The following is a 17,881-nucleotide window of genomic DNA, read 5'->3' as shown; positions in this document are numbered from 1 at the left end:
CTGCTAGGATTACAGGCATGAGCCACCCTGCCTGGCCAGATTTAATGAAACTTTATTAATCACTGAGTTTTGCTAATTACTCTCTTTCCATAATGTTTTGAATACAACGCTATTGTAGTAGTTAATACATTGTTTTGTGGTTATTTGCTTACATATCTGTTTCTGCAACTGAATTGTAAATCCCTTGAATATAGGGAAAATATATTTGTATCCCTACCACCTGAAAATAGTACCTGCATAGTATTAGATGGTTGCTAATTGCTTGTTTAGTGAATAAGTAAAAGGCATGGAATTAGGCAGATTGACAATTATTGATTGATTTAATCCTTATAACCTAGTGATGTGTAGATGACATTATTTCTGTTTTACAGACAAGGAAACTGAAGTGAAGTGAAGTACATTATTCCAAATTATTTGACTACTAAGTAACAGTACCAGAAAGTTGGAGATCATATGTATTTTTTTTACCAGTTGGGGATCATGTGTATTTTTTTTTTTTTTTAACCAGTCCTTTGTATTTGCTTTATAGCTTTCAAAGGGATTTTATATTTTTTATCCTCCTTCATCCTTATACCAGCTTTGGTAGGTAGGCAGAGCAGGTACTATTCTCATTTTACAGAAGAAAGTGTCTGTCAGAGAAGTTAAGTGACTTCCTCAGTGTTACACAACTAATAAATGCTTGGGCTAGTCGTAGATCCTAGGTCTTTTGACTGCTAGTCTAATGCTGCCTCTACTACACTGCGTTACTTAAATGCTTAATGAACAAGATTGGAGGAACACATAAACAACATTCATAATTTATATCTATTGGCATTTCAGTAGATATTCACTCACATAATTATAGGAAAAATAGAAAAAAACTGTTGTGGCATGCATTAAGGCATTTGTGAGGAAGTTTAAATTTGCCTTGAGAACAAAAAGACAGTAGAGCACTGATAATGAAGAGTGTGTGCTTAGAAGACGAATATAAATTGGGAAAGTTTTTCTTCATGCTTCTAATCATCTTGAATCAATAGACATATATATATTGCAAATGAAAATTAAGGCCTGATTTTCCCTTTCAGGAAGTTGTTGATTGGAAGAAAATTCTCTTTTTTCCAAATGCTTTTGGTATGGTCTATATAGATTTGTAGTTTCTGTCTTCATTCCATTTCATTCGTTTGCTTTGCATAATGTAATACTAGGTTAGAATATAGAATGCAAAGACACATTTATGCAACATATTTTATAAAGGCAATTAGGTAATATATTTTTTTAATGTGTATATATACAGACAAATTTTCTATCTACGAGTGAAACAGATCCATCTACTTTGGGAGTTTCTCTTCCTATTGGTGAGAGGTTATCTGCTAAGGTAGGTGGATAGGAGTAGTTATTGTGGGTAGCAGTTTTCCCAGGCATCAAAATCATAAAAGAACATACTGCTGATTTAAATGCAAATGGAAGATCACATCATTTCTCCATACTTGAATATATTTCTTTTTCAAAAATCCATGGAATCATGTTTATGCTGTTTAAAAAAATTTTCTTGAACACATTTGTAACCATATAATTGTATATTTCTTTAATATGTTGATTCTGTTGCTGTATTCAGTTATACTTAACTGAATATTCAGAATTCATTTTTTTCACCATGGGTTTCTGACTGTAAAGTTTATGCTATGTAACACAGTTATTGGAATGAGTGGATGTGAAATTATAGTGAGCTTTTATGTCGGGTGAGGGTAAGGGTTCTTTGAATGTGTGATTCTGTCACTCCATTAATACACGTGCATGTTCCTTCATGGTGAAAGTGATAAAGCACTGTACACCTCTCGTAGTGACTCAGTCTCACCAGAGTATATCAGAGATCATGAAATAGTATATAAGACAAAATTGACAGTTAATAAATTTCAAAAGACAGACCTAGTTTCTTTTCTTTTCTTTTTTTTTTTTTTTGAGACAAAGTATCGCCCTGTCGCCCAGGCTGGAGTGCAGTGGCACGGTCTTGGCTCACTGCAACCTCCGCCTCCCCAGTTCAAGTGATTCTCCTGCCTCAGCCTCCTGAGTAGCTGGAGGCAGGATTACAGGCGCCTGCCACCACGCCTGGCTAATTTTTTGTATTTTTAGTAGAGGTGGGGTTTCACAATGTTGGCCAGACTGGTCTCGAACTCCTGACCTCGTGATCCACCCGCCTCAGCCTCCCAAAGTACTGATGTTACAGGCGTGAGCCACCGCACCCGGCTGACCTAGTTTCTTTAATACTTTTTTAGATTGTGTTGTTTTAGTGACACGGGAAATGTTAAAATTTAAGAACATTTTCTAATCTTACATATTTGTGCTTTAACAGAACATTTCATTATAATGTTTTATAATCTACGATAATTTTGCCTTTTTAAGTTTAAAATATAAAGGATCCTTTTTAACCTTGGAAAGGAATGGTTAGCTGCAGGTGCTTCAGGGAATGGGTTGGGGCATTAGGAGAGGGAGGTGTCCTTGAGAAGGAAAGAAGGAAGGTAACCCCATCATATCTCTTTGGAAACATGCTAATGACAGTTCTCTTGGCAAACACAATCATCATATTTACTAGTGGGAGAGATTTATCTCTGAATGCTTTTGGCAGAATACACCTGGTTTGTCTAGGATTGATGTTGGGAATCAAACCTGCAATCTATGGATTTATGTGGCATGGCTCTTTGGAAAATGTCATCTAAGCTCTGTTAACTATTGGAGTGTAAAATGGAGATGTTTCATGAACGAAGCAACTCCCTTCTATTAGAGACCTCATGTGTTAATGGACCAAAGCATGTAGTCGTGCATATTCTTACGTGACAAGAAAGACCTGGGGAGCTGTATGGGTGTCCTCAAACCTCTTCCGACTTCTCCCATACCTTTCAGTGACATTTGTCCTTGAAATTATTAGTAAAGCTTCATTCTGGGTAAGAGTTCTGATATGTATGATTCAGATTTGACATTCCGATATGACATTGAGGTATTTTTTTTCCTGAAGGTGAAGTTAACACTGCCTTTTGATTTTTATTTTAAGGAAAGGTTGAAACTTGAACGTAACAAAGAATACAATCAGTTTCTCAGGGGTAAGGAAGAATCCAGTGAAAAGTTCAGGCAGGTGGAAAAGAGTACTGAGGTAGGTTTTGCTTTTGAAGTAAATCTGTACTACCACATGTTGAATATTTTGTACTTGAAAAGGTTTTTCTATTTTAGACATTTTACTTTTTTTTTTTTTTTGTAAATACTTGCAAAATTAAGCCAAATTAAACCAAACACAGGACATTTAAATGTTTAGTTTTGAAAGTTGTTTTATCTCATATTGAAGAACTTTTAACATGTAATTAGGGAGATTTAATTTTAGAGATCAGTTTTGTTAAGTGATTTTCATTTATTTTTAAAAATTTAAATGAGTTTTTATGTTGACAATTCCTAGCGCGCTCTCTCTCTCTCTCTCTCTCTCTCTCTATATATATATATATATCCTTTTTTTTTTTTTCAAAATTTAAGGATCAATTAGCCGGACTTGGTGGCAGGTGCCTGTAATCCCAACTACTTGGGAGGCTGAGGCAGGAGAATTGCTTGAACCTGGGAGACAGAGGTTGCAGTGAGCCAAGATTGCGTCACTGTGCTCCAGCCTGGGTGACAGAGCGAAACCTGGTCTGGAAAAAAAAAAAAGAAGGATGATTGATGTATCTGGGGCCAAACCATTCAAAACATTTACCACTTTCTGTATCCTTTGTGTTGAGAATTTAATTTGAAATATTTTGAAGTAATATCTCCTAGGATAGGAATTTGCATTTAGTTTATCCTGTCCTTCTTTCTTTTCTTTCTTTTTTTTTTTTTTTTGAGATGGAGTCTTGCTCTGTCACCCAGGCTGGAGTGCAGTGGCACAATCTCAGCTCACTGCAACCTCCGCTTCCTGGCTTCAGGTGATTCTCCTGCCTCAGCCTCTGGAGTAACTGGGATTACAGGTGCCTGCCACCATGACTGGCTAATTTTTGTATTTTTAGTAGAGATGGGGTTTCAGCATGTTGGTCAGGCTGGTCTTGAACTCCTGACCTCGTGATCCACCCGCCTCGGCCTCCTAAAGTGCTGGGATCATAGGCGTGAGCCTCCGTGCCCTGCCACAGAAAGGTAAAATTTTCTTCAAGTTTTTTTTTCTAAAAAAAATATATGGGCGATTAATGTTGCCTAGGCTGGTCTTGAACTCCCAGGCTCAATCAATCCACTGGCCTCCACCTAGAATTTTTATTTAATAAACTAACTTTTCATAAACTGTACAATTTGATGGGTTTTAGAATATGTAAACCACAATCAAGATAACGAGCCTATCCCATATCCCCCAAAGTGGTTCTGGGACCTTTTGGAATCTGTGTGTCCTCACTGTCCTCCCCTCATTCCCACACTGTCTCCAGATCTTCCTGACCTGACTTCTATCACCCTAGACTACTTTACATTTGATCATTTAATATAAATGGATCATACAGGATATACTAGTTTTGGGGGTGTGGCTTCTTTCACTCGGTATGATTATTTTGAGGTTCATTTGTGTTGTTGAATGTATGGATAATTCATTCAGTTTTGTTGCATAGTAATGTTCCATTGCATGGCTGTATCAGCTTGTTTATCCATTCCCCTGTTGATGGACATTTGAATTATTTCTGGCTTTTGCTATTACAAGTAAAGCTTATATGAACATTCATGTAAAAACATATATATATATATATATATATGCGTGATTAAACAAACATCAGAGTTAAAATGATAGACTAAGTATAAATTGAGGGTTTAATTACCTTATGAGAGATAGTTTCTCATCAAGTTTTGTTTCTTTTTTCTTTTTTAATTGAACAGCCCAAGAGTCAAAGAAATAAAAAACCTATTGGTCAAGTTAAGCCTGATTTAACTTCACAAAAACATACATCTTGCGAAAATTCAGAGGGTCCTAGAAAAGATGTCTTAACTCCTTCAGAGGCATATGAAGAACTTCTGAACCAAAGACGACTAGATGATGAACTCGAAGTAAGGAATAGAAGAATTATTAAAAAAGCAAATGAAGAAGTAGGCATTTCCAACCTAAAACATCAGAGGTTTGCAAGCAAGGCTGGCATTCCAGATAGAAGATTTCACAAATTTAATGAGGATCGTGTTTTTGATAGACGGTATCATAGACCAGGCCAAGATCCTGAAGTAAGTGAAGAAATGGATGAGAGGTTTAGATATGAAAGTGATTTTGATAGAAGACTTTTGAGAGTGTATACAAATGACAGGTATTTACAACTTCATTTTTATTTTATTAGCTTAATATAGCAAATTAATTGTTAATATTTGCTGCTGTTACTTTTTATCATTATAGTAGGGAGAAGCAGTTTTATCATAATTAATTCTAAGTTGCTGTCAGTTTTAAAATGCATCATTATTTTATGTCCCACTGAGGGGAAAAAGAAAACACTCAAGGTGGCGGCCGTGTTATAAAGTTGGAAAACTGAAAGGCTACACCCATTATGTAAAAGTATGTGAATTGTCCCCACAGAAAGGGACACAGAGGGAACGCCCACGTCCCAACCTTGTCAGTGAGTGGAGAGTAAAGATACAAACAGCCTTCCCTGAGAATTTGAAGTGTAAATTGGTACTGATTCAAGTTCACAGTCCAAATTCATACTGCCAGTAGTGTCCAAAGAAACCTTGAGGCCAGAATTCAGAGTTTTCTCAATTCATAGTGCTCTTGGATGAGGGGAAAAATAACTGTCTGCAATAACTTGACATAAAACCAGGTCATTGGCTATTCTGACTTCATATATTAAAATGTGGCCAGGTCTGGTGGCTCATGCCTGTAATCCCAGCACTTTGGGGGCCGAGGCGGGCAGATCACAAGGTAAGGAGGTGGAGACCAACCTGACCAACGTGGTGAAACCCCATCTCTACTGAAAATACAAAAATTAGCCAGGCATGGAGGCGCACACCTGTAATCCCAGCTACTCAGAAAGCTGGGCAGGAGAATCGCTTGAACCCGGGAGGCTGAGGTTGCAGTGAGCAGAGATCACGCCACTGCACTCCAGCCTGGGCGACAGAGTAAGACTCTGTCTCAACAGCAATAACAAAAATAAATAAATAACATAAAACGTGTGAAAAAAGGATACGTTAAAATAGATGAAATACAGTTTATTCCTGTAGTCATAAGTTTTTTCAATCAGATTTTCAGATGGTTTTCAGTTCCTTTGAATGTTTTTGTGACAGTATTTATAATTTCTTAACTGCTACAATGAGGGTTTATTGTTGTATTTATCATAACATTGATACTTGCCATAGTTTAACCTAACTTGTTTTGGAGTTAGGAATGAATACCTTACGGTCTCATATTTGTCATTGACTTGTTTACTTGACAAGTGTTAATACATTTTGAGCAGCTTTTGGGACCTGCTTTATTTACTAGTCCAAATAGATTAGTTTTTAAGTATTTTAGAAAAAATTTTCAGTGGTAATGCTGTACATTTAGTATTCTAACTATTACGATACAAAGCTTTTACAGTTCTTTGTCTTCTACATTCTGTAGCTGTTATGTCCTCACACAATACTTTTAATATTTACCTGATTTAGGTAATTTGATTGATTAAAATTTGGAAATGGCAATTATAGTTTCTCTAATCTGAATCTAATTGTTTATACTTAGAAAATTCTCCAAATCCTATAATGTTATATTTGAAAATGCTTATATATGAAGGTAGTTAAAGGCTGACTAAACTAAAATAACTCAATTGGGGAACTGCAAGTACTCTTCAACTCTTGGTGATGATGTCTCCTTTGTACATGAGAACTTCCTTTCCCTTTATGATATTTGTTTACCTTTAGGATGAATGTAATGTATACCTTTTTAAGTTTGGAATTTTAAGAAACATATTATAATGGTAGCTTCTTTGTTTTTTATATATTTTAATCTATTACTTTTATAATTATACCCTGTGATAATTTTATACATGAACTGACAAATGAATATCATTCTATTTGAGAACTATCGTATCTTCTTATGTATCCCATAAATAAAATAAGTTCCTTCTATATAAACTTTCCCAAATACTATTTAAGAATAGATTAAACATGAGGTTGAGTGAGAATAATTCTTGTTAAATACTTTAAAGTGTTTCTTCAATATATAAATCATATTTTATGTATTTTTATTTTGTTATTATATCAACTTTGACATCTCCAAGTGTTTTTTCTTATGTGTCTCTTTAACAATTGAATTTAAAATTGGATTTACTTCAGATTTGTAGATTCCTTATTTCCACCAAAAAAAAAAAAAAAAAGGATTTCAGTCATTCAGTAGTTTATAAATCAACTGGTTGATAGGAGAAATGACTGTATTTGTGAAAAGCTTGAGACTAAAGAAATGTGGAACTGAGTTTCATCTCTTGCTCCAAGCATTTATTCTTAACATACTGTGCAATCTTGATCAGAAGTTCTTGACAAAAAATAATTATAATGTATCATGAGAAGTGCACAGTTAATTTTCCTTAATTCTTCTAAGTTTTCTTTGTTCTTTTTTTTTTTTTTTCCTTTCCTAAAAGTCAGCATCTGGTCAATTCTAGTTTTGGTTTATAATAATTTTTTGTTTTTGGTTTCAATTTTTCTCTACCCTATAAACATTTACTTTTTTCATATACCATAATTATTAATGAAATGTTTCCCCATACTTAAATATGGGAAAGCTAGCTGGGCGCGGTGGCTCAAGCCTGTAATCCCAGCACTTTGGGAGGCCGAGACAGGCGGATCACGAGGTCAGGAGATCGAGACCATCCTGGCTAACACGGTGAAACCCCATCTCTACTAAAAAAATACAAAAAACTAGCCGGGCGAGGTGGCGGGCACCTATAGTCCCAGCTACTTGGGAGGCTGAGGCAGGAGAATGGCGTGAACCCGGGAGGCGGAGCTTGCAGTGAGCTGAGATCCGGCCACTGCACTCCAGCCTGGGCGACAGAGTGAGACTCCGTCTCAAAAACAAACAAACAAACAAACAAACAAAATAAATAAATAAATATGGGAGAGCTAAAACTTTTCTCAGAAAATGATGTTACCTTCCTAAATTTGTATCATGAATCACTGACAGTGTTCTTAAATAATTAACAAGGTGGTTAACACTGTAATTGACAGTTGCATTGTGTGTGTATATGTGTTGTTTATTTATTCATATTTACCAATTTAAGTAAAATTTATCATATTTTAGGAGCTTTCTAAAGTAGAATGTAATAGCATGTCCTAAGATACTTTGAAATTTATAGGCTCTATTTAAATATAGTAATCCTAGTCTTATTTATTAACTTGAATTGTAGAAGTTAATATTTTACTTTATTGTGTTTTACTTTAACCAATGTTAATGAGTAAAAGAAGTTTTACTTCTTAATACCCAAAGAAACCAGGTACAGGGTAGATGGGATTGGTAATAGAAAACAGTGCTACCAAAGTAAATATAAAAATTGGGAAAGAATTGAAAACAAAGAGAAAACTGGTTGTCCACAGTTAACATCTCAGAGTTTTTCTTTAGCTTCTATTTTTTTTTTTTTTAAAGATTAACATATGTTCATTTTTAGGATAAAGTTGGCCTGTACCCTATACCTGGTTTCTTTGGGTATTAAGATTTTTACCTGATCAGCTAGAGTTGTTGACTCATGTCTTCAAGGAAATAGGGAGAGAAATATTTTTTTCATTTAAAATATTGTTTTTTTTTTTTTTTTTTTTTTTTTTTTTTAGTTAGTAGGATGGTGAAATCATTTTGCAGTTATTTTATTCCCTCAATCATATCTGATTTGCATTTCAAAGTTATGAGTTCTGTCCCTTTCTGACAAAACCCAATATATTAAGGTGTGATAAGTGAACCTATATGTTAAAAGCCATAGAATATTTAGGTAGATTTTCTATGGCTACACCACCCTGGAACGTGCCTAATCTTGTTTGATATTGGAAACTAAGTAGGCTTGGACCTGGTTAGTAATTTGATGGGAGAGTATTTAGATAGATTACTTCTGGGTCACAAGGATAGTCTTAATCTGGTACTCTTACAGTGAAACAGAAAGGGCTTCCAGGGACAAACTGAACCTAAACTGAACCCCTGAACTTTGGTTAGAATCAGATGGTTCTTAGACATTAGGTGAGTGCATTACTTTTGGATATTATTGTCTGTCTGTTTCCCTTTAATGTTGAGATGATTGAATAAAGAGGTAACCATTCTAAAACCACTGCTGATTCATACTAGTTGCTTTCTTCAGAGAGGACTTTTTTTGTTCAGAAAAGGTTACAACAATAAATTGTGAGACCATAAAAGCCGTTTAAGTGAACTAACAGAGGTAGTTCAGGGTGATTAAATGCTAAATTTATTAGAAATATAAAGGGCACTTTTAGTAAATGAAGGAAATGCCATAAAAATTGTAGGGATATTTTAATAGAGAATAAGGTGGCTAACTTTCCAAACTATAGTTTGGCTTTTCAGCTTAATTTCCCTTCAAGGTTTCTTTTTTTTAGGTCTTATATTGGTAATTAAAAAAAAAATTATAAAATTCTATATTTGTAAACAGTAATTCTTACTTGACTTAAAAAAGATAAACAAATCATGTGTCATTTCATAAAATTGAATAGTATCCCTAGGATTTTATCTTTTTAGTGAAATGCTTATTTCTGCTCTTTTTTAGTCTCTTACACATTTTTCAGTCTCGATCTTATTATAATCGTTGGTAACAAAGTGGACTTTTATAATCTTGTAAATGATTTTTTTTTCTTCAGTGAAGGGTATACCTTAGAATATCTTTTCATATGTGCTGTTCAGTAGGAAATCTTTTGATTTTGCTGTAGATTTTAGCAAACAGACCTTAACCTTATACATAAATAAAATCATTTCTTAAATTAATTTAGGATGAACTTGGAAAATGACCTCTTGTGTTTATGGTGTTTGCTTTACTATCTGTATACACTGAAGAGCCTGTAAAAGATTTTTTAGTGTGGATACCTTGGGTGCAGTGGTGATGTAAAGATAAGCTAGAATTATTAATCTAAATATTATCTTCAGAAAACTTAACTAGTAATGAAGGAAGCCACAAGCCCTATGTTAATTTTAGAAGAAGCTTTTGTATATCTCAGTGACCTTTAATTCTGGGACCCCAAGTTATGCTTTTAAGAATTTGTAACTTTACATTTCTATTTAATTTTATTTTTTTTTTTTTTGAGACAGGGTCTTACTCTGTTACTCAGGCTGGAGTGCAGTGGTACAGTCTTGGCTCACTGCAACCTCTGCCTTCCAGGCTCAAGCAGTCCTCCCACTTTAGCCTCCCAAGTAGCTGGGACTACAGGTATGAGCCGCCATGCCTGGCCTCTGTTAAAGATTTTTTAAATAAAGATTTATTATTAAAGAATGTATATAAATAAATTATTTTTATATATAATTTTTTTTGGCATAGATACCTCTTTACTACACCAGTGAATTTGCTTTTTGTGTTGCGTCGTGGGTTCTCAAGAAAACCTCTAGGTGATTTGCTAGGAGGATCCATAAGGACTTTGGGTATAGTTGTACTCACAGTTATAATTTATTACAGCAAAATGATACAAAGCAAAATCAGCAAAGGTAAAAGGCACATGGAACAAAGTTTGAAGGAAACCAGACACAAGCTTCCAAGGGTTCTCTCCCAGTGGTATCACACAGGAGATGCTTACTACCTCCAGCATTGAATTGTAACAATATAAGGAAATGTCTACCAGGAAAGCGATTAGACACTCGGTGCCCAAGGTTTTTATTGTGGGATGGTTACATAGGCATCCTGTACCTGGCATGTACCAAAATTCCAGACCTCCTGAAGAAAAGCAAGTGTTTAGCATAAACTATAGTTTGTGCAGTTTAAGCACAGTGAGCTGCTCTTATCAGTTCTGCCAGTGGTTGTAACTTTCCCAAAATCTGTATTCCCAGGTGCCAGCTAAGGGTCAACTACATAGTCAGGCTTTTCTGAGGACAGACAGTCTCAGGCCTGCTCTGTTAACACTTTTCGGCATTATATATAAAGATCCAGTATAACTAAATCTGGTTGCCTGGCAGTGTTAATTACAAATTTGAATTTGAGTTTGTATTTACCTGTTTGTTAAGTGGTTTAAGTAGGGAATGACACTAAGCTGATGTGTCATTCACACATCAGAATGTGTGTGTGTGATGAATGTGTGTGTGTGATGTGTGATGGATTAAAAAATGGAAGCCATTCATGCGTTATGCCATGTGATAGTTACTAAGATTAAAATTCCAAATAGTGTTTTCTCCACAGATGATATTGACAGTGGCTTGTATGATGGAAACAAGTGAAGAAAGAGTTTTATATGCTGGTTCTGTGGAGAGTGAGAAGTTTCTTTTTTTTTTTTCCGGAAAATTGCCATTTTTCTTAATCTGATAATGAAATTCACCTAAAATACTGAATACCACTTTAACAACCATATTTCTTTGTAATAGTCCTCTTGAGAAAGACAGTATAGTTGGGTAACTCAACAGCCACGTAAAGAAACTTTGAAATGATTATGAAATGCTGATTTTCATGAACGCCGATAAGTATTGGTATAAAAAGTCATGTTGGTTTCTATGATATGAGAAATTAAGCTAAAAATAAAATCAGTGTTTGCCAAATGGAAAAAAGATTGATTGAAAAACATTTATTCATTATTATTTTCCAAAAAGGTTTTTAAAGAAGAAAATAGAAAACATGCTAATCTTTCTTTTTGTTGTTTATGACCTCGTAAGTAAAGTTAGCTAATCATTTTCCCTGTTAATGTTTTCCATTCGCCTATCAGTAACATTTATTCTTTCCTGTGATTTACAGTATTAGCAAATGTCATCGTTTGTTACATTTGATTTAATTTACAGACTGCTGCTGTATTTTTAAGTTAAAAAGGTTATGACAGGGCGCGGTGGCTCATGCCTGTAATCCCAGCACTTTGGGAGGCCGAGGCGGGAGATCACAAGGTTAGGAGATCGAGAGTATCCTGGCCAACAGGGTGAAACCCCATCTCTACTAAAATACAAAAAATTAGCCAGGTGTGGTGGTGCGCGCCTATAGTCCCAGCTACTTGGGAGGCTGAGGCAGGGGAATTACTTGAACCTGGGAGGCAGAGGTTGCAGTGAACCGAGATCGCGCCACTGCATTCCAGCCTGGCGACACAGCAAGACTCTGTCTCAGAAAAAAAAAAGAAGGTTATATATACAATGAAATAATTCACAGACTCTATGAATTTTGATTTAAAAAATGTTCTCATTTTGAATTATGACTATAATCTTTGTGAGTGTAGGGACTGTGTCCGAATACCCAGTAGGTGTTCGGTTCACTTTTAAATAGAATGATAAAAAAGTGTTAGTATATTTGTAGTTTTAAAAATCAAAACTTATAGAAAGTACATTAAAATAATTTATAATCTTTTTAGAAAAGATTATTACATTTAAACTCTTAAGTGTCTCATTAACCAGCAGATCATACAAATTCTATTTAATTTTAGAATGTGTTTATGGTAAAACTTCATTATAACACTTTGTTCCCTTTAATGTTGCCAACATCAAATGTAAAACCACCAAAGTGTTATAAGAAGGTCTGTATGTGGAACATTCTTTATAAGCTAATATGTTTTTAAGGATGCACAGGAATAGACGAGGGAATGTGCCTCCTATGGAACATGATGGGGATGTTATAGAACAGTCAAACATAAGAATTTCATCTGCTGAAAATAAAAGGTACAGTATGTAATATAAATTCTCCCCTTTAGTTATTACATTGTGAAACAGAATGTGCCTTAAACTGGCTAACTGAAAAAGTAGAAAGGTATAGTAAATTAACAGCCTTTCTTCTTAGAAGTGAATTAAAGGAAAAGAAAGGATGAGGAGGTAGTACTAGAACAAGTTTTTGGTTATAAAGTGTGCCAGGGTGTTCTGAAGATGTCCCTATCATTACGAAGTATGTAAATTTGTTTGAAATAATAAAAGAAATAAGTATAATTTAATGGACTAAAAACTTAAAATATCTTAGAGTCATGGTGATGCAACTTGACTGGAAATAAGTTGAAAATGTGGCTGGGCCCGGTGGCTCATGCCTGTAATCCCAGCATTTTGGGAGGCCGATGCAGGTGGATCACTTGAGGTCAGGAGTTCAAGACCAGCCTGGCCTGGCCAACATGGTGAAACCCTCTCTACTGAAAATACAAAAAAAAAAAAAAAAAAATTAGCCAGGCGTGGTAATCCCTGTAATCCCTGGTAATAATCCCTGTAATCCCAGCTACTCAGGAGGCTGAGGCAGGAGAATAACTTGAACCCCGGAGGCAGAGGTTGTGGTAAGCTGAGGTAGTGCCACTGCATTCCAGCCTGGGTAACAGAGTGAGACTCATCTCAAAAAAAAAAAATTGGGAATGTTCCTGTGGTGTGAATTTTTCTTTCAAAAGTTTATTTTTGATTTTCAGTTTATCAAGTAGATAGCTTTTATGCTTACTTTGTAAAATTAGTGCTCGTATATATTTCTGTCATGTTGAAAGGAAATTATATGTATTTTATCTTTATGTTCTCTTTCTACTTACAGTTTTTTATCATTTTGGTGGCATTCCGGTGCTGTACATAAGGATAAATGGTTTTGAATCTATAGTATACAGTGAATATGATGTCATATGTCAAGAAAGATGCCTGTTGTTTCTAAGAAAAATAATATATAAACACTGCTTGCAAGAAGATAATTTGCTGTTTCGTTCTAATCAATTAAGTTTCCTTTGAGGATTTTTTTCCCCTTGTTTCAGTCTTCCAAGAAAGGAGGTTTTTTTTTGTTTTTTTTTTTTTGAGACAGCTTTGTTGTCCATGCTGGAGTGCAGTGACATGATATAGCTCACTGAAACCTTGACTTTCCAGGCTCAAGTGACCCTCCCACCACAGCCTCTGGAGTAGTTGGGACTACAGGCATGTGCCACTATGCCTGCCTAGTTTTTTTTAAAAAATTTTTTTTAAATTTTTTTTTTTAAATTTAAGAGACAGGATCTTCGTTGTCCAGGCTGGTCTTGAACTCCCAAACTCATGGTGGGATCTTACAGGCATGAGCCACTGTGCATGGCCAGGAAGGAGTGTTTTTAGGGATGATCTTTTCTAAGTGTGTGCATAGGTCACTCCTTCTTTTTTTTTTTTTTTTAATTTATGTGCACTTTTCTTTTTTCTTTTTCTTTTTCTTCTTTTTTGAGACGGAGTCTCCCTCTGTCGCCCAGACTGGAATGCAGTGGCACCATCTTGGCTCTCTGCCTTCTTGATTCAAGTGATTCTCCTGCCTCGGCCTCCTGAGTAGCTGGGATTGGAGGTGCGCGTCACCACGCCTGGCTAATTTTTTTGTATTTTTAGTAGTGATGGAATTTCACCATGTTAGCCAGGCTGGTCTCAAACTCCTGACCTCAGGTAATTCGCCCGCCTTGGCCTCCCAAAGTGCTAGGATTACAGGCGTGAGCTACTGCACCCGGTCTTATGTGCACTTATATTCCTTTTTTTTTTTTTTTTAACTGGGGTAACTTTTTTTATGAAAAAGGATTTTTTTTTTTTTTTTTTTTTTGGAGACAGAGTCTCGTACTGTCACCCAGTGTTGAGTACAGTGGCGTGATCTTGACTCACTGTACCCTCTGCTTCCCGGGTTCAAGTGATTCTTCTGCCTCTGCCTCCCAAGTAGCTGGGATTATAGGCGCATGCCACCATGCCCAGCTAATTTCTGTATTTTTAGTAGAGATGAGGTTTTACCATGTTAGCCAGGCTGGTCTCAAGCTCCTGACCTCAAGCGATCTGCCCACCTTGGCCTCCCAAGGTGCTGTAATACAGGTGTTAGCCACCACACCCAGCCTGAAAAAGATTTTATTTGAGAACTTATATAGCCAGTGAAGCAAGCTGAACATTTTTGTTTTTGTTTTTGAGATGTGTCTCACTCTTGTTGCCCAGGCTGGAGCACAATGATGTTATCTCGGCTCATTGCAACCTCCACTTCCTGGTTTCAGGTTATTCTCCTGCCTCAGCCTCCTGAGTAGCTGGGATTACAGGCCTCTGCCACCACACCTAGCTAATTTTTTTGTATTTTTATTAGAGATGGGGTTTCACCATGTTGGCCAGGCTGATTTCCAACTCCTGACCTCAGGCAATCCACCCATGTAGGCTTCCCAAAGTGCTGGAATTGCAGGTGTGAGCCACTGTGCCTGGCCAAAATTTTTTTTTTTTAGGCCTGAATACATTGGAGTTGCACTGTATAAAGAGATAGAATGCCATGATTTTACCTTAACCTTAAAAATTTGTAAATATTATAATGTCCATAGTACTTTGAAAGGCTAATCACTCATATCTACATTTTACTCTAAAATTTTGCTTCCTGTAAATTATCTGGATTTTAACTTACTCTGTTTCTCTGTCTTTTTTTCTTTAGTGCTTCAGACAATGAACCATCCAAATCTGCTAATCAAGATACTTGTAGTCCTTTTGCAGGGATGCTCTTTGGTAGGCACAAAACTTCCAATTAGTTGGACTTGTACAGAGTGTCTTATAATCCTTTTTTAGTGAGCACTCAGTGTTGTGATTAATACTATTTTTACTAATAGTAGAAAATATTTGTAAGTGCTTACTTTATGGCTAGATACTATGCTAATCATTTAGTTTATATAGCTCTATGTATAACTTTATTTTGTATTTTTAAAATTTTATATATCTTTGTATTTTTATTCATGATATTCATGAACACATCTATGTATAATTTTAAAGCTAAATTATTTACTGATGTGCTTTCCATAGGTGATAATAAAATTATTAGTTTCAGTAATCTTTTCTTTGCAAAATGGATTGATCATTACCAATCAGTAATGAGCTTTTAATTCCATATTTTATTAGCACTCTGTTGCAGTGTGGCTGTTTCTTACATTCTGCTTTTTAAAAAATTTTGTTTTATATATGATAGTTTTTTCCTTAATTCTTCTTTCTAGTTTCTTCAGCTAGTACAAAACTGCTTTGTATATTAGTTTATTTTCTACAAATTAAACCTTTCTTTCCTTTGTTCTTTTCATGTAGTTTCTGAGAAGGTGTTTTGTTCAAGTCATGATGATGGTCTAAATTTTCTGTTTATTAGCCATTGCTGAATATAAGCTTGTTTTGCTATATGACACTTGTCACAACTTAATACCAGAAACTGTGAGGAGAGCGTTGTTTCTGGTTTGTACCTTTAAATGTGTAATAGAAAAGAGGTCTGTTCTTTGTGTGAAAAATGTTAGAAAAAAATGAACTGAAATTTGGTTTTAGTAAAGTATATGAAGAAATTAAATAACACTCTAGATTCATTCAACGTAAAAACAGTAAATTAAATACTGGTTTAGAGACATATAATTGCACTGTATTCTCAGGTTTTTGTTCCCTTGTGAATGACTGTTGTGAGAAAAATAGCATGCCACCTAGAATTTTATTCTAGTATATTATCTGTAGGTGAAAATTGACCAGTTTAATCAGTACCATGTAAAGTCTATATTTTTTCTTTTATTTTTATTTACTTATTTTATTTTAAAAGGCTATATTCTTATGTTTTTTTTTTTTTGAAACTGAGTGTCGCCCTATCACTGAGGTTGGAGTGCAGTGGCACAATCTTGGCTCACTGCAACCTCCGCCTCCTGGGTTCAAGTGATTCTTGTGCCTCAGTCTCCTGAGTAGTTGGAATTACAGGCATGTGCCACCATGCCTGGCTAATTTTTGTATTTTTTTAGTAGAGATGGGGTTTCACCATGTTGACCAGGCTGGTCTGAAACTCCTGACCTCAAGTGATCTGCCCGCCTTGGCTTCCTAAAGTGCTGAGATTACAGGCGTGAGCCACTGTTCCCTGCTGATGTATTTTATAAAACATGGTAAAATAAGAGAAATGTCTTTCTGAGCTGAGAGCCTACTGATAAATAATTTTATCAATAAAAGGATTATTGTATCCTGACCTTTTAAAGATGAATAGCATGAGTTTAATGCAATCCAGGATTTATAGATGAATATTTGGTAAGACAATGAACTCTAACATTTGAAACAAACTGTTAAAGTCATTTAATTCAATGACTTATCTCGTGGTTGATCTTTTCCCCCCCAAACTATGTTTGTACATACCTATAGGAAATTTATTATCCCTAGAGACAGGACATTCCATCTTCAGATGGCTGTGATTGTTATGATACTCTTATTTCAATTGAACTGAAATTTATCTTCCTATAATTTTGCCCCAAGGATGTCACTTGGGGCCTTTTCTTTATTTAAAGAGTAAGATCATTGATTTAGTTTAGAGCTAAATAACAAATGTATTGTGGGGTTTATAAGAGAACCATAGGTAATTTAGAAGTATGTTTAAAAATTTCCATTCATTTGGGAATTTTCCTTCTGTCTTTTTGTTATTGACTGCTTGTTTAAGCCTCTTAAGATCCAAGAATATAATTAGATTAATTTCAGTTATTTCAAGTTTGTTGAATTTCTTTGACTTTTTTTTTTTTTTTTTTTTTTGAGTGGCTCAGAATATAGTCTGTCTTGGTGAGTGTTTAGTGTGTACTTGAAAGAATGTGCATGGTGCAGTTGTTGAGTATAGTAGTTTATAGATGTCATTTAACGCTGGGTGTGGTGGCTCACACCTGTAATCCCAGCATCCTGGGTGGCTGAAGCAGGAGGATCACTTGATTGAGCCCAAGAGTTTGAGAGCAACCTGGACAACATAGGGAGACCATGTCTCTACAAAAAATAAAAAAATTAATTGGGTGTGGTGGCATGCACCTGTAGTCCTAGCCACTCAGGAGGCAGAAGTAGGAGGATTGCTTAAGCCTGGGAGGTTGAGGCTGCAGTGAGCCGTGATTGTGCCACTGCACTCCAACCTGGGTGACAGAGTAA

The 17,881-nt window shown here is 35.5% G+C and overlaps 1 protein-coding gene across 14 annotated transcripts in view; it reads left to right on the top strand.

Annotated features, from left to right (window-relative positions):
- Nucleotides 1-17,881, top strand: part of CSPP1 (centrosome and spindle pole associated protein 1) — a 130,191-nt gene that overhangs the window by 27,011 nt on the left and 85,299 nt on the right. For 8 of the 14 annotated variants that reach the window (XM_050802018.1, XM_050802013.1, XM_050802016.1 and 5 more), the window contains 5 exons: nucleotides 1,274-1,354; nucleotides 3,026-3,124; nucleotides 4,843-5,258; nucleotides 12,629-12,727; nucleotides 15,417-15,487. In XM_050802018.1, coding sequence (XP_050657975.1) covers nucleotides 1,274-1,354; nucleotides 3,026-3,124; nucleotides 4,843-5,258; nucleotides 12,629-12,727; nucleotides 15,417-15,487 — 766 coding nt within the window. The remainder of the gene's footprint in view (nucleotides 1-1,273; nucleotides 1,355-3,025; nucleotides 3,125-4,842; nucleotides 5,259-12,628; nucleotides 12,728-15,416; nucleotides 15,488-17,881) is intronic. The other 6 variants (XM_050802021.1, XM_050802015.1, XM_050802026.1 and 3 more) reach the window with 4 other exon arrangements.

Source organism: Macaca thibetana, chromosome 8, assembly GCF_024542745.1.
Source record: "Macaca thibetana thibetana isolate TM-01 chromosome 8, ASM2454274v1, whole genome shotgun sequence".
NCBI classification, from domain to species: domain Eukaryota; kingdom Metazoa; phylum Chordata; class Mammalia; order Primates; family Cercopithecidae; genus Macaca; species Macaca thibetana.
Note: the sequence above shows the minus strand (reverse complement) of the source record. Positions and strands in the feature narration are given on the sequence as shown.